This window comes from Nannospalax galili, unplaced genomic scaffold, assembly GCF_000622305.1.
Source record: "Nannospalax galili isolate Female #2095 unplaced genomic scaffold, S.galili_v1.0 scaffold514, whole genome shotgun sequence".
Classification (NCBI taxonomy): domain Eukaryota; kingdom Metazoa; phylum Chordata; class Mammalia; order Rodentia; family Spalacidae; genus Nannospalax; species Nannospalax galili.
The window spans coordinates 244,440-268,002 of NW_008336076.1; the positions used below are offsets into that span (position 1 = coordinate 244,440).

At 35.1% G+C, this 23,563-nt stretch overlaps 1 protein-coding gene and 1 long non-coding RNA gene across 6 annotated transcripts in view; one reads left to right on the forward strand and one right to left on the reverse strand.

Annotated features, from left to right (window-relative positions):
- The window catches only part of Scn9a (sodium voltage-gated channel alpha subunit 9), a 218,082-nt gene extending 198,338 nt beyond the window's left edge, over positions 1 to 19,744 (forward strand). For 3 of the 5 annotated variants that reach the window (XM_008830879.2, XM_017797574.1, XM_008830882.2), the window contains 5 exons: positions 4,092 to 4,145; positions 5,181 to 5,318; positions 11,337 to 11,441; positions 11,562 to 11,832; positions 17,260 to 18,863. In XM_008830879.2, the coding sequence (XP_008829101.1) occupies positions 4,092 to 4,145; positions 5,181 to 5,318; positions 11,337 to 11,441; positions 11,562 to 11,832; positions 17,260 to 18,449 (1,758 nt within the window). In that variant the 3' untranslated portion in view covers positions 18,450 to 18,863. Of the gene's footprint in view, positions 1 to 4,091; positions 4,146 to 5,180; positions 5,319 to 11,336; positions 11,442 to 11,561; positions 11,833 to 17,259 lie in introns of all 5 variants that reach the window. The other 2 variants (XM_008830881.2, XM_008830883.2) reach the window with 1 other exon arrangement.
- The window catches only part of LOC103732328, a 55,953-nt gene continuing 49,803 nt past the window's right edge, over positions 17,414 to 23,563 (reverse strand). The window contains exon 3 of the long non-coding RNA XR_607193.2: positions 17,414 to 17,485. This is a non-coding gene — a long non-coding RNA (uncharacterized LOC103732328). The remainder of the gene's footprint in view (positions 17,486 to 23,563) is intronic.

Sequence of the window (23,563 nt, forward strand, 5' to 3'; positions counted from 1 at the left end):
GTGATGTTGAACATCTTTTAAGATGTTTCATAGCCATCTTTACTTCTTCTTTTGAGAACTCTCTGTTCAGCTCCTTAGACCATTTTTTAATTGGGTTGCTTCTTGTTTTGGTTCTCTGTTTTTTTTAGTTTGTTATATATTCTCGTTACTAAACCTCTATCGGATGCGTCACTGGTGAAGATTCTTTCCCATTCTGTGGGTTTTCTGTTTGCTCCTTGGTTGCCTCCTTTGATGTACAGAAGCTTTTTAGTTTAATGAGGTCCCATTTGTTAATTCTTGCCCTTATTTCCTGAGCAATTGATGTCCGGTTTAGAAAATCCTTTCCTACACCTATATCTTGCAGGTTTTTCCCAATGTTTTCTTCTAATAGTTTCAGAGTTTCAGGCTTTACATTGAGGTTTTTGAGGCATTTGGAATTGCCTTTTGTGCAGGGTGAAAGGTAGGGGTTTAGTTTCATTCTTCTACAGGTAGACATCCAGTTTTGCCAGCACCATTTGCTGAACATGCTGTCTTTCCTCCAGTGAATATTCCTGGCCCCTTTGTCAAATATCAGGTGGCTGAAATTGCATGTACTCATATTTGGGTCTTCAATTTTGTTCCATTGATCTACGGGTCTATTTTTGTGCCAGTACCATGTTGTTTTTATGACTATAGCTCTGTAATAAAGCTTAAAATATGGTATAGTAACCCCCTCCCAGCATTGCTCTTAGTGTTCAGGGTTGTTTTGGCTATCCGAGGTCTTTTGTGCTTCCATATGAATATTAGGATAATATTTTCCAATTCTGTGAAAAATGTCATGGGGATTTGGATTGGCATTGAGTTGAATTTATAAATGACTTTTGGTACAATGGTCATTTTCACAATATTAATTCTTCCAATCCATGAGCATGGGATGTCCTTCTATCTTCTGATGTCTTCTTCAAACTTTCTTTAAAGATATAAAATTTTCATCGTAGAGCTCTTTAAAGTCTTTTGTCAGGTTTATTCTGAGATTTTTTTTTACAGCTATTATGAAGGGGAGTGTTTCCATGTGCTCTTTTTCTGGTTGCTTGTTATTGGTACCAGACATTTGTAGGGTAATTTTGTAACCTGCCACTTTACTTAACATGCTAATAATTTCTAGGAGTTTCCAGGTGGAATTTTTGGCATCTCTTAGATATAATATCATATCATCTACAAAAAATTTGATCTCTTCTTTTCCAATTATTACTCCTTTAATTTCCTTCTCTTGTCTTATTGCTCTTGCAAGAGTTTCAAGTACTATGTTAAAGAGAAGTGGGGATAGTGGACAGCCTTGTCTGGTTCCTGATTTCAATGGGAATGCTTCCAGTTTTTTTCCATTTAGAATGATGTTGGCTGTGGGTTTGTTATATATGGCTGTAATTATGTTGAGGTATGTTCCCTCCAGTTCAATTCACTCTAGGACTTTGAACATAAATGCATGTTGAATTTTGAAAGGCCTTCTCTGCACTATTGAGATGACCTTGTGGTTCTTGTGTTTGAGCCCATTTATATGATTTATGACATTTATTGACTTACGTATATTGAACCATCCCTGCATCTCTGGGATAAAGCCGACTTGATCATGGTGGATGATCTTTTTGATGTGTGTCTGTATGCTGTTTGCAAGTATCTTGTTGAGAATTTTTTCATCTATGTTCATTAAGGATATGGGTCTATAGTTTTCTTTTTTGGTTGTATCTTTACCTGGCTTTGGTATTAGAGGATGCTGGCTTCATAGACGGAATTGGAAGTTCTTCCTCCGTTTCTATTTTTTTAAATAAATTAAGTAGTATTGAATGTATCTCTTATATAAATTTCTGATAGTATTCCCCTGTAAATCCATCTAGTCCTGGGCTTTTTTTAGTCGGGAGGTTTCAATTTCTTTTTGTGATATGGGTCTGTTTAAGCTGTGAATCTCTTCTTGGTTTAGTTTTGGTGGTTCCCCTGACTTTAGATATCTATCCATTTCTTTTAGGTTTTCAAATTTAGTAGCATTTAGGTTTTAAAAGTAGTCCCTTATAATGTTCTGTATCTTTCTGGTGTCTGTTGTGATGTTTCCCCTTTCATCTCTGATATTGTTGATTTGGAGGTGCTCTTTCTTTCTTTTGGTTAACTAGGCTAGAGGTCTGTCAATCTTGATTATCTTTTCAAAGAACCAGGTTTTGGATTTGTCAATTCTTTGTATTGTTTTCTTTGTTTCAATTTCATTAATTTCTGCCCTGATTTTTGTTATTTCTTCTTGTCTGCAGGGTTTGGGTTTTGTTTGCTGTTGCTTTTCAAGTGTGTTGCGTTGCAATGGTTAAGTCATTTATTTGTGTTCTTTCTGATTTTTTGATGTAGGCACTTAGAGCTATAAACCTCCCTCTAAGGACTGCTTTCAGCATGTCCAAAGGTTTTGTTGTGTTGAATTGTCCTTTTCATTTAATTCCAGTAATACTTTCATTTCTTTCTTAATTTCTCTTTTGACCCATTCATCATTCAGGAGTGTGTTGTTTAATTTCCATATGTTCATGTGGTGATTTGGGCTTCTTCCGATGTTGATTGTGAGCTTTATTGCATTGTGGTCTGATAGAATGCATGGAATTATTTCAATCTTTTTGTATTTGTTGAAGTTTGTTTTGTGCCCCAGTATATGGTTGATTTTGGAGAAGGTTTCATGGGGTGCTGAGTAGAAAGTATGTCCTTTGGTGCTTGGGTGGAATACTCGGTAGAAGTCTGTTAAATCCATTTGATATCTGATATTGCTTAATTCAGATGTCTCTCTGTTAATTCTCTGCCCTGTTGACCTATCTAATGGAGACAATGGGGTACTGAAGTCCCCTACTATTAATGAGTTGGGGTTAATCTGGGTGGATCTTAAAGTCCTGTAGTACTATTTTTATGAAGTTGGGTATACCAGAGTTTGATGAATATATGTTCATGATTGTAATATCTTCTTGGTTTATTGTTCCTTTGATCAGAATGAAGTGGCCTCTTTGTCTCTTCTGATTAGTTTTAAAGTCTATTTTTTCACTTATTAGAATTAGTACACCTGCTTTTTTTTTAGTGCCATTTTCTTGGTATATTTTTTTCCATCCTTTCACTTTGAGATAATGTATGTCCTTGAAAGTGAGATGAGTTTCTTGCAGACAACTAAAAGATGGGTTTTGTTTCTTAATACATTCACCTAGTCTGTGTCTTTTGACTGGGAAGTTCTGTCTGTTAATATTTAAAGTTATCAATGAAAGATGAGTATTGAATCCTGTCATTTTTATTTCTGTTTACATTCTTGATATAGCTGTACTTTTCCACAGTTATACCTTCATTGGATTTCTTTCCGCAATCCCTTGGGTATAGTCATTCTTTTATTCAGCTCTTTGTATTGCTTGCAGAACTCTCTGAAGGGCTGAATTTGTGGACATGAATTCCTTCAGCCTATTTATGTCATGGAAGGTTTTTCTTTCCCCTTCGAGTATAATAGACATTTTGGTTGGGTATAGCAATTTGGGTTGGCATCTGTGGTGATTTAAAACTGGGAATACTTTTGTCCAGGCTCTTATGGCTTTCATTGTTTGCACATAAAAGTCAGCTGTAATCCTAATGGGTTTTCCTTTATATGTGGCTTGTTGTTTCTCTTTTGCAGCTGCAGGCCCAGGGAAGCAGAGGGAGGTCCATATACTCATTTTTTAACTTCTAGGTTTAGGATTGAGAAGAGCTCAGTATGGCCCAGAGAATGCTAAGAAATGGAGGAAAATGTTTCCTGACTTAATGATAAAATTCTTTCCACTTTTGGAAAGTAAAAGCTCATATGCAAAATTTGTGGGCAATTATAACAATTTGGAACTGTTAATTAGGACTAAGATATAGGATGTCCTCATTTTTTAAAATTCACAGCAATTTTACAATGCTGTTACATCTGAAATAAACTCATGTAATGTTCTGGTTTTAAAAATTCATGCATTTTTATGTAAAATTGCTATTTTTAAAATAGAGCAAAACTAATTTGATATTATTAATAAAAAATGTAATATTAACTAGACAAAACTATATTTATGGTGCTTTTAGAGTATGAGCTTCAGATTGAAATTATATAAATGTTTTATTTGCAGGCAACATTCAAGGGATGGATGGATATTATGTATGCAGCAGTTGATTCTGTTAATGTGAGTACTAAACAACCTAACATTAAGCCTTAAAATTAGTTTTTTCCTTGGTTTAGTTCAGTGCATTTTGAGCCACAGTTCCCTAAAGCCCTTTGTAGTACAAATACAATGAAAAACTGCCATCCTATGGTAGCCCAGTTGTTAGGAAAATAAAATTTAGAGACAAAGCATAATGCAAATTTCAGGTCTGCCACATTGTGCAAATTCTGCAACCAACTTCAGGCAGTGCAATTTACCTTACTGAGCCTTAGTTTATTTTGCTGGAAAAATGAAATAATCCAGTGTCTTCTTCACAGGGATGTTATGAGGATCCATCAAATAGAGCACTTAGCACATACTGGCAGTAATAATAAATGGCCAGTAAATATTAATTCACCTAGCTGGATGTTGTGGTAAATATAACAGAGGCAGATGGATCTTTGTGAGTTCTAATCCTGCTTGGTCTAAATAGTGAGTTCCAGGCCAGTCAGGGCTGCATAGTGAGATTATGTTCAAAATCCACAAGAATTTCAGTTCATCAAAATAAATGCAAAATAATTGTTATTCATAATTTTTACTGTTTTTAAATTTTGAAGCACCTTGCAAGAGTTTTTGAAATAAAATCCCTGCCAATGAAGTGTAAAGATGACTGGCTGGTTTATGTTGTCATGAAATCCAGTAAAGACATTTTTACAACCAATGGAAAAAGTAATAAAATTTATATGAATCTGGTATCATCTCTTTTACAGTTTCATTTGGAAATAAAGAAGATTTAGTCATTTAGCAACTAACTTGCCCTATCCATCTAAGATCAAGTCCTGCATATGATTAGGTCATGTACAAATCAAATGAATATCGTGTATATATGCATAGTAAACATCTATTACATAGTTCCTTACTATTGGATACATTTTTGAGTGACTATATTGTCTTAAAATGCCATGACCTCTGAAATACCAGCTGAAATACCAACTCTTTGAGTTGCCATGTGAAACCACACAAGAATGAAAATGGTGACTTTTAATATCAACATACTGCTGACCTTTTCTTTTATAGGTAAATGAGCAGCCCAAATATGAATACAACCTCTACATGTACATTTATTTTGTCATCTTTATCATTTTTGGGTCATTCTTCACTTTGAACTTGTTCATTGGTGTCATCATAGATAATTTCAACCAACAGAAAAAGAAGATAAGTATTTCACGTGTTTTCTTCTTGCACTGAAAAGAAAAAACTTTGAAATAAATTGAAATTAGTTTCATTAGCATTTTACTTTTCAGAATAACTGGACAAGTATGTAATTGCATATGTGCTTCATCATATTCATTTTGTATAAAAATAATCCTGTCATATTTTTAACAATATATCAATTATTTCATTTTTGATGTTGCCAATAGAGGACTGAGCAATAAAGGAAAATAATCACTAATTCAAAGCACTAAACTACTTTCTTTAGAGTAGTTTAATTTATTTATTTCAGAAGGAGTTATTTTATTTTCTTCTGAGCCATCATTCTATGGTATGTCCTAGGCTGGTACTTAGGTGAGAATTGCTTGTGATATGGCTCCTGATCTCAATGAATTTATAATATAGTATTAAGAAAGAATACATCCAAGGCTGGAGAGATGGTTCAGTGGTTAAGAGTACTGTCTGCTCTTGCAGAGGACCCAGGTTCAGTTCCCAGCACCCACATGGTGGCTAACAACCATCCTGACTCCAGTTCCAGGGGATCCAGCACCCTCTTCTGACCTCCACAGGCTTTGCAGGACATGAGTGCACTTACACACATGCAGGTCATGCAGTCATACACATAAAATAAAAATAAATAAAATATTTTTTAGAAAAGAATACATTCAATGAAATTACAAACTGCTGAATACTCGATGTTAAACCCTCACAAGTTTTTTTTTATTTCATTAATCCTCATGTTAACTGTGGCTTCTTAGGACTGTTATAACAAAACACCGTAAAGAGGATGGCTTAAAACAATTTGTTCTCGGACACACATCTGGAAGTTAAAAGCCCCAAATCAAAGAGTTGGTGGCGTCCTGTTCTTTCCAGGCCTCTGAGAGAAGATCCTTCCTTGTACCTCCCAGGCCTTTCTTGTCTTTTGGCAGCATCACTCCAATCTCTATCTGTCATCACCCCCTTCTCTCTCTGTACTTCTCTCCACTTCTAATAAGGATCGCAATCATACCAGATCAAGAACTACCCCATGCCACTATGATCTCTTAATTAAATTACAGTAGGCAACAACATCTCTAATTGATATCACATTCTGAGTATATATTTGAGAGGAATAAAATTCAATCCATAAGATTGCCTATTATGCTATCATTATTTTATTATAAGAAGTATATTATTACTATTACTACAATACCTTAAAAATGAGGAAAGGGAGTTGGAGATTTTGCACAGTGGTAAAGCTCTTAGGAAGGAGAAGGCCCTGGGTTTGTTCTCAAACACCAGGATAAATAAACAAATAAATAAACAATCAAAAATCCACAAGAGAAGTAGAAAGGAGGAAATACACAAGCCTGTAAATAATTGACCCCAAATCAGACATCTAATAAGTAATGCAGCTTAAATAGAATCAATAACCAATCACATATATGTTGTATATTTACTTTATTCTTTTATATCACCAGCTATAGTAGATCCTCAGACACTACATATATGAAATACAAGTCATTGCAATGAGGAAACAACAAAAATGTAGATGGGCAGTCAGAAGAAAACTGGTACAGCTGGATGTGACATCTGAGAAGGTCTTGGAAACTTAGTAAAAGGACATGCAACAACTGAGAGGTCAAAGGACAGATAATCTACATCAAGGGGAAAAGAAATATGTGAGAATATGTTCAGTAATGATCAAGAAGGCAGCCATCCAGGAGGAACAGCAACCTACCCCATTCAGCTGGAGTTTAGATTTGTGAAAACAATGCATGATGTTCAGGGCTTCTGGAAATCAGATATGAAAAGCCTTATTAAATATTGTTTGGTAGGAGCTGTTTTAATATTGGGGTATTTTGAACAAGAAACAGCATGAAAGCAGGATAGTGAGGTTATTAGGGCTCTGTTTTGTCTGATCCTGTGTAAAACACTTCACATGTATAATCTAGAAGAATAATGCTCTCCAGTTAATGTCTTAAAGATGTATTGTAGTTTGTTTGCACTCTGATACCTAACGAATGGCATCATCAAAATCTAGCCCCAAAGATTATGAAACTAGATTTCAATAAATATTAACCAGAGCTCTGTGATGACAATAATGACATGCCATGTGGATAGGGAAATTCCATAGGGTCCCAAGTCTAGATGAAGAACTTCAGGCAACAGTGGCTGCTGAGAGAGGGAGAATCAGTTTTCTCCAGGTATAAGCTCCCTGATAGGTTGTCCATTCCCAAGTGGTCAGTCCTAAATACATACATACAAGCAACACTACATGGAATCAATAGGTTGTGTATGTGTGTGTGTGTGTGTCTGTCTGTCTGTATGTATGTATGTAACAATAATAATTAAATAAGAGGTCATAAAATTGAGCGGGAATGAGATGTGAGAGTATTGGAGGAGGGAGAGGGAGGGATGGAAATGATGTAAATACAGTAGTCACTATTCATATATAAAATTCTCAAAAAATAAAAATTTTAAATTATATAAAATTTTCTTTTTTAAACATTAAAATATGTAAAGCAAAAAGATTTAATCTATAATTTTATAGCTAGGATTATGGGTTTACAGAAAGGCTCATAACATAGAAATCCTTTCTGCATTTGATTAGCTGAATAAAACACACTGTTCATCTTCAATGAAGTACTAGGACAAACTCTGAAAAAAACACAAAAATTAATCTAGTAGTGTTGCACAGCGAAGTTAGTTCAGACCCTGTTTAACCTGCTACCTGAGCCACTCTTAGACTATCCAAATTTGCCTTCTATGACAATGGAGAATAGAGAGCATATTCAATCACTATATTTTATCAGGTAGATAACTGCCTATGATTTGCAAATAATAGAGTAGAAGTATTAAGTTTCTTTTTTCTAGTAATGTCCATTAAAATATAAAAATAAATATTAAGTTTCTTAAACAAACTGAGTTACATTGGCTCAGGCACCAACAGAAAAGAAATCCTTGGAGAATGAGAAGTAGGATTACTAGAGAAAATGATATCAGGTATGGGATTAGCATCTATGGAGATGCAAGCATATTCACTGAAATGCCATTAATGTACAGAGTTTATGACTATAAGAGCACAGGATGAAAAAAGCCCATATTTTTTCCAGGACAATGTTGTTTCTTAATGATTTTAAATTTAAGTACTTTGATTTCAGTTTATGGCTCTACCCACCCCTTTAGAATAACCAATCCCATTTCTGCAGTTTTCACAACTCTCCATCACTTCTGTCAGTACTCTCTTCATCTTTAATAAATTCATGTGAGATTTCAATTTCCATGGTTAATCACAAAGCATACAACTGAAGATGAGAAGATATGTTATTAATAGGTTAAAGCTGCAGAATGGAAAAACCAGGGGAACACAGATGGCTAGTTTGGATCTATATACTTATGAGTTAATTCTAAGTAACAACAACCTTTTCAAAGAACTACATTCTTAGAGGAGGGTTAATAGCAACTACCCTAAAACAGGATATGCATTTTTACCCAAAATTGTTAAGACCCAAGATGTTTCAGATTTCATGTATTTTTAAAATTTTTATTTATTTTTATTTATTATTTACATTTTATGTGTATGAGTGTATTGCCTGCATGTAGGTAAGTGCACCCATGTCGTGCAATGCCTTCAAAGGCCAGAAGAGGCCATTGGATCCCCTGGAACTGGAGTTACAGATAGTTGTTAGCTGCCATGTGGGTGTTGTGTTTGAACCCAGGTCTTCTGCAAGACCAGTGTTCTTAACTGCTGAGCCATCTCTCCAGCCCCTTCATGTATTTTTTAATATAATGAAGTATTTGGGATATGAAACCCAAGTCTTGAAAATTTTATTTATGTCCTATACATGTTATCCACATAAGATGAAGATGATTGATAAACAATTTTATGCAGAATTTGTGGTGCAAATGCACTTACACTAAAGCCTAAGCCACTGAGTCAGGTATGAAATTCTCCACTTTTTCCTCTCTTGTCAGTAATCAAATGTTTCAGATCTTGAAAGATTTCAGACTTCAGATTTTGAGGTTAATGGTGTTCAACTTGCATCAAATTTAATTTATGGAGTGTTTTCCATGCCCAGCATTACATTAAGTATATGACATACATTATTTCATCTTAGCAAAAGAATGATGTATTTGCTCTATAACAATGAGATGATTTGTTGTTTGGGAATTAAAAAAATTTACCTATGTATGAACAAGAAAGATGGAATTTGAACAAGGATAATGTAACACAAGTACTCCAGTCTTAACATATGTAATACAGCTTTTACATTGAGTGAACATTCTAATAGGACAGCCTGAACTATAGAACTTCTGGCAAGCTTTTCAAGGAATGCATTTTTCACAAGACCTACATAATTTATAGTAAAACAAACAGCACAGCAGCACAGCATTCTGTGTTGGAACATTTTGGAGTCTCTTCTTGGTTTCACTGTACCCTTCATGACACTGACACTCAGTATCATTAGAGAAAAACAAAGTCTGTGACTTTGATTTTCACCTTTGGTTCAAAATTATTTCCTTGGGGCTGGAGAGATGGCTCAGGGGTTAAGAACACTGGTTGTTCTTGCAGAAGACCCTAGTTTGAATTCCAACACCCACATGACAGCTAACAACTGTTCGTAACTCCAGTTCCAGAAGGTCCAACAGCATCTTCTGTCCTCCGCAGACATTGCATGACATGGGTGGACTTCCCTATACAGGCAATACATGCATACATATAATATATGTATATATATATTTTAATAAAAGACCAAAATTATTTCTTTGGTAGTATATTGCTTTCAACTTCTGGTGAGGTTCTTAACTGTTGTGAGAGCCAGTTCCCATTAATAAGTACCAAGAACACAGGCTACTGTTAATATTAGCATGAACTCAAGTCTCCAAATGAATACCAAAATGATATAAGGTCTTAAGATCAACTAGAAAGGATGAATAAAATCTAGATTAAAAGGAGAAGCTGGCTGCTGTTAGGCATCTGACTAATGAGAAGTGAACCCAACATGATGCTGAATGCCACTTCATCCAGGAGAACTAAAGGGAAGCAACGCCCATGTCATCCTCAACTCCAGGACCCTGCCAAGTTAAGTAAAGAATCCAGAGCTGTTGGTTCTCAGAAATGAATCTAGCTTCATCGATTGCACTACATTTATGCTGTGACTTTAAAAAGGAGATTGTGAAGACGAATGTATCTACACACAATTCTGTGAAAATTAGAGAGCCTTAAGAAATTAGCAGAGCATAAAGAAATAACCAAAGCTTCTAGCCCTCCTTGAAATTTAGCTTTTTCCAGTTTAGAAAGGGTGAAAAACCACTTGGATGTCAATTTTTGCTGGTGCACCTTGGTGATCGTACCTCTTTTTATTGAATCCTTTGGGAAGACTTTCAGCTCCTTCAGTACTGAACACTGATAGCATCTTTTGTGTCTGAATTTTACATTTATAACAGTGATATCCAATAAAATCTTTATATTGAAATTGAGAGAAAGGGAATTAAAATTCCTAAGAGTTTCTTCAAATAAAGCCACAGATACAGATATGGATGTCAACATAGGTAGAGCACTGTGCATGCATTCATATTATTGTGTATTCATTTTTCTCTATTAATTAATATAAAATGAATGCTATTTTCTTTTTTAGGTTCCTACTCCTGAACTTTAACCAAATTATGAAAGATGATATTTTTTACCAATTTTTACACCTTCCTAATGTATTTTTTATTTAGCAAAAATATATGTAGTAAGAGAAGTAGCAAATAAAATCCCACATATAGTCTAAAATAGTACAGCTTAGCTTATCAAAGGTCATTGATTCAGTCATTGTATTAAATTCATATTTTTGCATATGCAAATTGCATTATGTATGGGTAGTCAAGTGCCTATACATAGGTACTCCTTTAAGATATTTTATGTATAGCTCCCAGGTGTGTAACAAAATGGATTTCATCTCTATATTTATACGTTTAATCTGTGTTGTGAATCAGAAGAAAGTATTACATACCAATTCTGGTTTTAACTAGATTTATCTTTTATTTCTTTACCTTGGAGGTCAAGACATCTTTATGACAGAAGAACAGAAGAAATACTATAATGCGATGAAAAAGTTGGGTTCCAAGAAACCACAAAAGCCAATACCTCGGCCAGGGGTAAATTTACATATATTATGTTAATTATCAAATCATTTTAATTTTCACTGTAATGTATATTTTAATTTACAAATAATACTTGGAAATTTCACTCTGCTTTCTGAATGATTTGTGTTTCAGAACAAATTTCAAGGTTGTATATTTGACTTAGTAACAAACCAAGCTTTTGATATAACCATCATGGTCCTTATTTGCCTCAACATGGTAACCATGATGGTAGAAAAAGAGGGGCAGAGTGACTACATGACTAAAATCTTATACTGGATCAACGTGGTGTTCATCATCCTGTTCACTGGGGAGTGCGTGCTGAAGCTGATCTCCCTCCGACATTACTACTTCACCGTGGGTTGGAACATCTTTGACTTCGTGGTTGTGATCCTTTCCATTGTAGGTAAGGCTGTTGTTAATCAAATGTTCATTTGGAGTCAAGTTCACTTGTGCTCAAAGACATGTGCTCTGAATTCAGAGTTCCCTTTTACTTTCAAGTAAACTATTATCATCAAAGAGTGAAGGAATCGAATCATAGAAAGCAAACTTCTATGTCAGAATTCCTAGGTTCATGCTATAGGCCCAAAAGCCAAATGTTGTATCTGTCAAAAAGACATCATTCCTGTTGAGATTAGTTTCCAAAGCTGGTTCTGGAAAGCTGGCTGACCCGTTTATTCATAGACATGTCTAGGGAGCCAGTGAAGAATATAAAATTACTCCTAGATTTAGCATATTCCAGACCTGTCTTTTGATTAATGATATAAATATCCACATATCTTTGACTCTGTGAAAATTCTTCCTGAACTTAAAGTCTCCAAAAATATCACTTTCATTTCTTAAAATGTAATCCCTGGCCAGGCTATAAAATGCAGTTGTTTCTCAGCTAGCCACACACATGTGGAGAATATCTGACTTTATACATCTTCCCCTTTCATTGTCATACTCCTTTCTTTCCTATTATCTCCACATGCCTAATGTATAAGGCTACATTTACTATTACAATCTTTTAATGGAAGAGACTCTGGAATGAAAATTATAGATAATCCAACTGGGATAGAAAAAGCTAAAGGCTACATAATCTAGAATCACAATACTGAGTGCCATATAACTTAAAATCAACTTTTAAATAGTCACCAGAAGTGGCACTAAAGATATACCAAAACAAATTAAAATTTAGGTAGCCAGTTCACAGTGACAACATAAAATATAATGATGTAAGCATTCCCATCAAACCAAGAAGACAAAAGAGCATCTTTCTACTATATATTCCCAGCAATGTTGGGAACTAAATTTAGATAAGAAAACGCAGGTACATGCATTAATACCAGGGAGCAAATTTTCTTATTCTCACCGTATCATGACAGGATAAAAGGAAAGAGTTGACTCTGATGCTGCACTCTTGCAGCCCTAGCACTAAGACGGCTGTGGCAGGAGGATTCAGAATCCAGGCTATCTTGGGCTGCGTGGCCAGACACTGTCTCAAAAAAAATCTTAAAAATAATTCAATAAATAAATTGAAAGAGAATCAACTAAAAACAAATTCAACTAGAGTTCAGAAAGGTCAAATTTTAATTACATTTACCAACATTAGTAATTGTCTGAAATTTTGGCAAAAAAAATACATGCTTGAATAAAGTTTTAATTTGTAATAAAAATAAGATTAAAAATCTAGTAATAGCCGAGCATGGTGGCATACTCCTTTAATCCCAGCACTTGGGAGGTACAGGCAGGCAGATCTCTGTGTGTTTGAGGCCAGCCTGGTCTACACAGTTGTTCCAGGACAGCTGGGGCTACAGGGAGACCCTGACTCAAAAAAGACAAAAAATAATCTAGTAATAAATTTAACATGCAATGTATAAAGCTTCTATGAAAAAAAAAGCAAAGAACAAAAGAAGCTATAACAATTGAAAGGCTTATCTTGTGCTTGGTTAAGGCTGCCATTGAACTATGACTTTGTAAGATATATTATTTATTTTTATTTGTGTGCATGTGTGTGTTTGTGTGAGTGCCTACAGGATCCAGAACATGGTAAGATCCCCTGGTGCTGGAGATATAGGCCAACATGAGCCACATGGAGTGATAGAAAGAGATCCCATGTCCTCTGGAAGACCAAGTGGCCATAACTGCCAAGCTATTGCTCCAGCTCTGATAGTTATTATCTAGAAATTAATTTATAATTTCAATGAACCTATCAATAGACTTCATGTGGTGGGAGTTATAAACTGAAAATATAAATTGATAGCTGCAATAGTGTTTAACAATCAAAGTTCAATGGATTCAGAGAGTAGTCCAAAACTAAACTGTAATATACAGAGAATTACTGATTTTACTCAGTTAAATGACTATATGAATCAAAGGTTAGCTTTTTTTAGTTAACATGGACTCAAGTAGAAAGTATGTGGAAAAGGTTTTTTGTACGTTTGATTTTGCTTTGGTTTTTCATTAGAAGGGTTTAATCCAGGGCTTTCAGTTTCTAAACCAGGGTGGTAAGAGTGAGCCACATCCCTAGCCGTGTAAATAGACTTCAAGCTTGATGTTGCATAGTTCTTTCTATTTAGGACGCAAACTACAGTCTACAAAAGAAAAATAATCATGGCTATGACTACCTAAAAATTAACTATTCAACAGGAGAAAACTCAGCACTCTCAAAAACAGAGAAAAAAATACACAAAATTCCAGTAACACTTAAGTCTTATGAAGAACGATTTCAATACAAAAAGTTTATGTACATCAAAAAAAATGTGGTAAAACCCATTCTGATTAAAGAGACAAAGATCTTATTCAGCCACAAAGAGAAAAGTTGAAAACAATGAAGATATAAAATATCCATAAAGAGGAACAGGGTAGATGATTTTTCTGAGATTTGAATAAATAAAAATAACAGATGAATTTAAATGGCATAAATACCTTCTGGTAAACATTGTAAACAGGGTAGGATAGGAACTTTTCTGTTTTTTACTGAATTTTTTTGTGTATTTCATACACAATATCTCAATCAGTCTTAATCATCTTTATACCTCCTTCCCCACTGGCACCCTCCTATAGCCCCATTCACTGGAATTCATACATTCTGTCATTTGTCTTAAGGCCTATGTATCAAGTTAGTGTCCCCAGACATCCCTCAGTGCAAGTTCATCTGTTGAGGTCTAATCAGCCTATCTAGCATCTCTTGCTTTAGAAAATCATCTCTTCCTCACCCAGTAGTAATCAGTTGCCAATATTTTTCAATTAAGATTGGGGTCAGCTGTTCATTTCCCCCATTCTATGCTGGGTTGTGTGTTTGAGTTTGCATGGATCCTGTGCATGCTGACACCATTGATGTAGGTTCATACTAGCAGGGTCTCAAGAGCTCTTAGGTCTCTATTTCCATATGGTCATGCACCTCCTCCTCCCTGGCTCCCCCAACCCCCTTCTGCAAAGGTCTCTGAGCACTGAGTGGGTATAGTTTAATGTAGGAGTTCTGTCTAAGGACCAGCATTCTGCAGACTCTTAGTCTCTATACTTTGGCCACTTATGACCTTTTCTGTTCCTGACCCTCTGTTGCATGAGGGCTCTTCATTAATGAAAAATTGAGATATTCATTATTGTATTCTTTACCCCTTGTTCTATGTTCTATGAACCTTGGGGATAGAGGTTGCATTGCAGATGTGCCACTTAAACTTGGGCAATTCACAAAGAATGTCTCTGTGTCACCAGTTGTAGTGCTATGTAGTACTCTCAGGGTTACTTTGGCTACCTGGAGTCTTTTGTGCTTCCATATGAACTTTAGTATTTTTTTTCTAATTCTGTGAAGAATGTCATGGGGGTTTTGATTGACATTGCATTAAATCTATAACTGGCTTTTGGTAAGATGCTCATTTTCACAGTATTAATTATTCCAATCCATTAGCATGGGAAATCCTTCCATCTCTGGTGTCTTCCTCAATCCCTTTTTTTAAAGATCTAAAATTTTCATTTTAGAGATTTTTAATGTCTTTGGTCAGGTTTATTCTGAGATATTTTAATTTTTTGAGGCTATTGTGAATGGGAGGGTACGCTTTCTCCAATTGCTTATTATTGGCATATAAAAAGGCTACTGATTTTATAGACTAATGTTATATCCTGACACTTTACTGAAAGTGTTAATCATTTCTATGAGTTTTCTGGTGGCATTTTTGGCATCTCTTAGGTATAATATCATATTATCTGGAAAAAGGAATAATTTGATCCCTTCTTTTCCAATGAGTGCTCCTTTAATTTCCTTTTCTTGTCCTATTGCTTTAGCAAGAGTTTCAAGCACTATATTAAAAAGGGGTGGGGAACTTTTCATATGCTGCTATAAGGAGTATTAAATGATGCAAATGTTCTAGGGAATAGGTTAGGCAATATATAAAGAATTTGTTGTGTCCTGTTTGACTCAACTTGTATTTATGTATTATCTAAAGAATTTATTGTGAAATTAAATTAGGAAAAAAGCATGTATTTAGATATTTCAGTTTAAAAGTTGAAACTAAGCCAGTTGTGGTGGCTTAATACCAGCACTTGGGAAGCAAAGGCAGGCAGATCTCTGAGAGTTCCAGGCTAATCTAATCTATATAGTGAGACCCCATCTCAAAAATGTGGGACTAACATAAATGCTACACATACATATAGAGTTACTTTGACAGAACATCATATAGCCATAAGAATTACCATTTTATGGAAAAATCTCCCATGATATTTGATGAAGTTATTGATATATGTTATATAAAAAAATAGCTACAGAATCTACAGCATGATTATATTTCAGTGTGTGTGTGTGTGCATGCTCACCCACTCATGCACCTATATAGAGAACTATCCAGAGTGGTACCCAGCAGAATATTGAATATTTGTTATGATTGGTTATTTATTTTACTTTTTAGCACTTACATGTTGCTTGGATTTTCTACCTGAGTAGGTATTAACCTTATAATGTTTTTCCTTTCTTTAATTGAATTTTTGAGAATTTCATACAATATATTTTGATGTTATTTAGATCCTACTCCTATCTACACCTCCTATTAAAACTCCCTGTCTGATTTCATATACATATATCCCCTATAGTGTCAAATTTGTGTTCCCATATATCCTTTGGTGTGGATCCATTCACTGGAGCTTGATTAATCTACTAAGAATCTCACCTTTAAATGAAACTGACTTCCCCTTCCTTCCTAGCAGACAGCAGTTTTCAGTAGTTCCTCAGGTATGGTTTCTTATGTATTTTCCCATGTCTATACTGGGATTTTGCCTGGTTTGAGCTTATGTTTGACTTGTGCATGCTGTCACCATTGCTGTGAGTTCATATGAGTAACTTCCCAGCCGTCTGGAAAACTTTGTTTCTTTATGGTCATCCACCAACCTCTGCTCTAAAAATCTTTCCACCCCATCTTCTGCAATGATCCTTGAGCTTTTGGAAGTAGAAGTTTGATATAGGTGTCCAATTCAGGGATACTCACTCTGCAGACTCTTATTCTCTGTACATTGACCAGTTGTGGGTTTCTGGGTAGCTTTTACATACCTATAATCCCAGAATTCACAAGACTAAGTTAGGCAGAAGAGTCAGCCAGTTTGAGCTACGCTGTGCCTCAAGACAAAGAAAAACAGTATATATAGGAAAACATCATATAAGCAAACTAAAAGGGGGGAGGGGTGTCCATGAGCTTAGTAAAGAGGGAGACCCCCACAACCAGTTAATTATTAAAAATTTTTAATTCAAGATAAAATAAATTTTGAATTTGTAAGATGGCAGATGACCCTATTGAGAGTCATGATATTCTGTAGCATGAATATTTAAACATTTCCATTCCCCATTTTTCCCCCTCCCACATAGGAATGTTTCTTGCTGAGATGATAGAGAAGTATTTTGTGTCCCCTACCCTCTTCCGTGTGATCCGCCTGGCCAGGATTGGCCGAATCCTCCGTCTGATCAAAGGCGCCAAGGGGATCCGCACGCTGCTCTTTGCTCTGATGATGTCACTTCCTGCTCTGTTTAACATCGGCCTCCTGCTCTTCCTGGTCATGTTCATCTACGCTATCTTTGGAATGTCCAATTTTGCCTATGTTAAAAAGGAAGCTGGAATTAATGACATGTTCAATTTTGAGACCTTCGGCAACAGCATGATCTGTCTTTTCCAAATCACAACCTCTGCGGGCTGGGATGGACTCCTAGCTCCTATTCTGAACAGTGCGCCTCCCGACTGTGACCCTGAAAAAGACCACCCTGGAAGCTCAGTGAAGGGGGACTGTGGGAACCCATCTGTAGGTATTTTCTATTTTGTCAGCTACATCATCATCTCCTTCCTGGTTGTGGTGAACATGTACATCGCCGTCATCCTGGAGAACTTCAGCGTTGCCACTGAAGAGAGTGCAGAGCCCCTGAGCGAGGATGACTTTGAGATGTTCTATGAGGTCTGGGAGAAGTTCGACCCTGATGCCACTCAGTTCATTGAATTCTGCAAGCTCTCTGACTTTGCAGCTGCGCTGGATCCTCCTCTGCTCATCGCAAAGCCAAACAAAGTCCAGCTCATCGCCATGGACCTACCCATGGTGAGCGGAGACCGGATCCACTGCCTGGACATCTTATTTGCTTTTACAAAGAGGGTTTTAGGTGAGAGTGGAGAGATGGATTCCCTTCGTTCACAGATGGAAGAAAGGTTTATGTCTGCAAATCCTTCTAAGGTGTCCTATGAACCCATCACAACCACACTAAAGCGAAAACAAGAGGAGGTATCTGCCATCATCATTCAGCGTGCTTACAGGCGGTACCGCTTAAGGAAAAATGTCAAAAATATATCAAGTATATACATAAAAGATGGAGACAAAGATGATGATTTGCCCAACAAAGAAGATATAGATTTTGATAATGTTAGCGAGAATTCAAGTCCAGAAAAAACACGTGCAACACCCTCCACCATCTCTCCACCTTCATATGATAGTGTAACAAAGCCCGACCAAGAGAAATATGAAGCAGACAAAACAGAAAAGGAAGACAAAGGGAAAGATGGAAAAGAAGGAAAATAGAGCTTCATTTTTGATATATTATTTACAGTCTGTGAAGGTGATTTATTTGTGTTAATAAGACTCTTTTAAGCTCTATGCCAAACTCTTTTTATCAAAATATTCTCAAAGGCAGAACAGCCAGAGCTCTGATCCACGAAGAAAGGAGAGCAACATTAACACAGGACTATTTTTGCATTGGTAAATGATTCTGTAAGAATTGTGAGAGTAACTCTGGAGGGAATGATCATTATAGCAAACAAAGGTGATTTGTTCTTTTACTACATCAGAAAACCATGTAGAAAATTTTCACGTTTGCCTTGTTATCTTTTCTCTAGATTGTAAGGAACCACATATCCCATGTAAATACAGAAATCTAGGTGTATACACATACATACAGACAGACACAAATGCAAGTAGTAAAATATCTATGATTTGGAAATCAATGCAAGTATTTTGCCTTCGGTTTGCAATGAAATTCATTGTAAAAGTCATAGGCCTTAGTAATGAATGTTCTTTCAAAACATCAGGCTCTTTATTCATAAAGAGATCAATTTATATTTTGAGGTGCTTAAATTTATTCTACATCGCATCAAAACTAATTTATATGTATCTATAAAATGTAATGGATTAAAAACATGTAGGCTATTTATTTAAGAAATATTTTTGTTTATGTAGACTCACATTACACTTGATTTATGAACATCTTTAGAGTGTTGTACTCAAATAATTCTCCCACCTCAGCTCCTGAGTAGCACACCACTGAGCCTTTCTTATATCCTACTTTGTTCATACAATAACCACAGACCTTGAAAGATTACTTGAAATATTTATAAAACTTCTCAAAAGAAAACGATGAACAAAATTAATAGAAAAAAATTAATAATTCATTGTTGTATTTACTCATTTTTATTAAATCTGACTTGCCCCCAAACACTGCTATGACTCAACTCTTAATCCTGTTGCCACATTTATCTTAGGCAGTTTCGGTTTGTCATCCTTTATCTCTAAGCAAATTTGATGGCTCCTTTCAATGAAAAGTTAAATGTTTCCTGATATGCAATTAGCTATTTGATATCTTCATACTTGTTTGAGCAGATGAGTGGGGCACAGTATTTACCACATAACTTAAATATAATCCTAAATGTGTTTGGCAAACTTCCAAGTTATAAACAACAGGGTTTTAATACCTGCTTAGCAGGTGTTTAGTATGAATGAAATGACATACAGAGAGTGATTCTGGTAAGCTTGCTTTATTGTCAATAGCTTTCATAACTATGGAAGTAATACTCTGGACCTCTATTATTTCATTTGTAAAATGGGATACTTTCTCTTTAATAATATAATCTATGCTATGTTTATTTTCCATTAATCAATAAAGTAGCCTGGACTTATAATTTTAAAACATGTTTATTTTGATCTAGCTGTAATCACCTGCCAAGGATTAGAAATGTTTTATTTTTTTAAAGTTCTTGTTAAAAATAAATGACCCTGGTGCATTCTCTTAGGATTTTATTCCAGCAACATGAAATCTTTCTTCCAGCAAGTTATTCATGCAGATGAAAAAAAAAATGAGCTGTATAAGTACAAAGGATTTTTATGTAGAAGAGCTTGAGGGAAAACTTTGAAGCAAATATATAATCAGCTTCATCAATTTGCTTTTGAAATCCAAAGGTAGCACAAAAAATATTCATAAAATAAGTAATTAAAACACATAGCCTTTACCTCCTGCCCAGTTAAAAAGAAAGATTTCAACATCCTTAGAAAGGTGAAGAGCTATGGTAGAGAACAAGAGATACAGAGGGACAGACTAAGAAATTGAGCCATAAGAAGGACAAAAACAGAAAGACTTTTGCACAGATTGTCATGTCTAGAATGTTTCACACTATGATATTTTATACAACAGCCTACAGGACAGCCTCATTCTACACAGTTGTCTTAAGGTACCCAAGACATTAAAGGAAAAGCTGAAGTTTCTTTACATCAAAGTTGGGTAATCATTCATCTTTGGTTATTCAAACGTTTTAATTTATTACAAGAGATACCATGCAGTGTTCAGCTAGACAATACAGAGCATTTTGTTAAGCTATTAAAATAGATTTCGTCAGTTTAATTGGGAAATCACACATACTGCATTTGTAATGCTTTCTAATACATTCAATTAAGAAATTAAAGTCATCTTAAGTTTGAATTCAGTTCATTATTTTGCACACATAAAACTATAACTACACTGTGAATTTTTATATGACACAGTGCATAAGATGTTTAGTATGGTTTATTGGTAGTTTGCTATGTTTTTTACACTGCTTGATTTTTATGTAAATTAAAAGAATATTTGCAACTGGTTCCTCAACACAATTTTCTCTTAGCATTGCAAAAATACAGAATTACAAAGTTGCTCTTTTCTACTTCATGCTAAGTATAATTCATTCTGGAACCATATAATTTTAAAAAATATTACATGATTAAGTTCAAAACATACATGCTTTTCCTAAAAATGACCACTTAAGGCATTTTATCAATTGAAAATAATATTTGATAGTAAGATATCATTTAGTAAAGCTTAACATAAAATTAACCTCCCCTTCTTGTGTTGGTTAATGTTTATGTTGATTATAAAATATCATCCCTCTAAAGGCATTCATAATAATGTACTAATCACAAAGTCACCACAATTATTTTAACTAATGACATAGAATGGTGGTTACTCAGAAAATATAAATTATCATTAAATGGAAGAATGTAGATTTGAAAATAAGTCCATGCACATAATTTGAATGAAAATGGGAGAATTATGTTTTACTGTTTTGTCTCTACTTTGCAAAATGTCTGATTCGTGGGCTTTTTCTAAATGCTCATTGCTACAATTTGCAATAAAAATGTTTAGCACTATTTTATAGATTTTTCATAGCTTTATTAAAAGACTAAAAATTAAAAGTATATGTAAGTAAAGCAGCTCTTCCTAGCACATTCAGAAAAATGCCAATGTAAGTGAGGAAAAGAAGGACAGCTAAACTAGGAGGTTGGTAATTGGCTTGGTTTAGAACTTGATTAGAAAACCATCAATTTTTTAAATATCTGAAGTTGACTATGTTATTAGTTTCTTGAGGAAAACAATCAAGAATTGCTCTCAGAAAATAAGTAAATGGCCATGAATATACTAATGCTGTTTACATAGAAGTCTTTACAGATTTCATAGTCCTATGAATGCTCAAAATGTTTGAGTTTGTCAAAAATTATATTGTAGTTATACCTGAGACACACTGTTAATAGAAGCTAAAATAAAAGTGATTAAAAATAAAATTATGTTGTATTTATTTACTGTTTCAATGAGAGTAACATTGCAGGGGTAGGTTCATTGCACCTCCCATGAATAGTTTGTAATCCTTTTAAAAAATTATTTATTTAATAACCACATAATTAGAAGAAGCATTTTATTACAACAGCATTGACATATTCAATAACAATTTACAGAGGTAAGATGCATCTGTTTAAAAATTGGCCATAAATGTTTAGGTTTACAGTTGAGTTAATACAGTATAAACCCCTTAAGACACAAAATTGAATGAGATTTTAACCTTTAAAAAAGATCTCCATTTCATTTTATAATACATTGTTTCATACAGAACTCATTTTTAATGCAACTAACACTTGGATGTTTGCACATGTGTCCCTAATCACTATATATCTGATTATTACTAGTGACAGTTGGTTACTTTCTGAGATCCTTGGCACTTGAGCATGGATATAAAGTCATCAGGTAGCTTTCAATGGTAATGTTTTTCACATCTACTAAGTAACATGAAGCAAATGTTTATGCCTCTTCCTCAAATATAACTCATTTATTTTTGTGTGTGTGTATTTCATACAGAACATCCAAAACAATCTTAATCATCTATATAACCACATTCCAAGTGACATTCTCCCATAGCTCCCCTCCCCACCAGAGCCCATATACTCTGTCATCCCTGTTACTGTCCACTGTGTTGTCAGTGCCCCCAGCCGTTCCCCAGTGCTTGTCCATCCACTGAGTCTAGTCAACCTATCTAGAGTTCCTTGTTTTTGGAAGATCAGTAATCTTTTTCCTTTTTCTTCTTTCTCTCTTCTGTCTTTAAAAAAAAAATAGCACAGACAACTTCAAATATCTTCTGCAAGAAGCTCCCCTGGATGCAAAAGTTAAGGATAAAAAGGATAGAGTTCCAAAGCAATCCATTGAAATATACAACAAGGTTTGTAATGGAGGAGGGAATTAAGACAGGAAATGGAAATATGCATTTAACCAGAAAATAATAGTTTTGTTCTTCTTGTCATAGCATTAAGAAGCTGCATAGTATGCAAAGTAGGTAAGATTTGTGTTTCAGAGCCAGTAGTATATTTGGATTCCAATTAATCCATGAAACTTTGAATTTCCTGGAGATATTATTTAATCTGTATGGACCTCCATTTTCTCATATGTAAAATATAAATGGGAACTATTTCACATACTGTAGTAAGGGTAGAATAAGACAATTTCTATGAAGCATTTAGAGCAATGTCTCACAACACAGAATCAAGAATTGATCTCAGGGGCCCTGTGTGGTGGCACACACCTTTAATCTCAGAGCTCATGAGTCAGAAGCAGGCAGATTGCTGTTAGATTGCAGCCAACCTGGGTTGTTCTACAAAGGGAGTTCAAAGCCAACTGGGGCTAGAGAGTGAGACCCTGTCTCAAAACAAATAGACAAGGGGCTGGAGAGATCACTCAGCAGTTAAGGGCACTGGCTATTCTTGCAGAGGACCTGGGTTTGGTTCCCAGCACCCACCAGGAGGCTAACAACTGTCCATAACTCCAGTTCCAAAGGATCCAATACCCTCTTCTGATCTCTGCAGGCACTGCATGACAGGGGTATACTTACATACATGCAGGCATTGCATGACAAGGGTATACTTACATATATGCAGGCAATATACACATACACATAAAATAATATTTTTTAATTAAAGACAAAAGAATAGGGGTACCAAAGATTTTGAGACTAGGCTGCATTTTCATTATGCAGAGCTAAAAATGCTGAATAATTACAATATTTCCTCTAATTCATAAGAATAAGTATAAATATATTCCCAGAAGAGTAGCCTGCCTTCTGTGGGAAGAAATA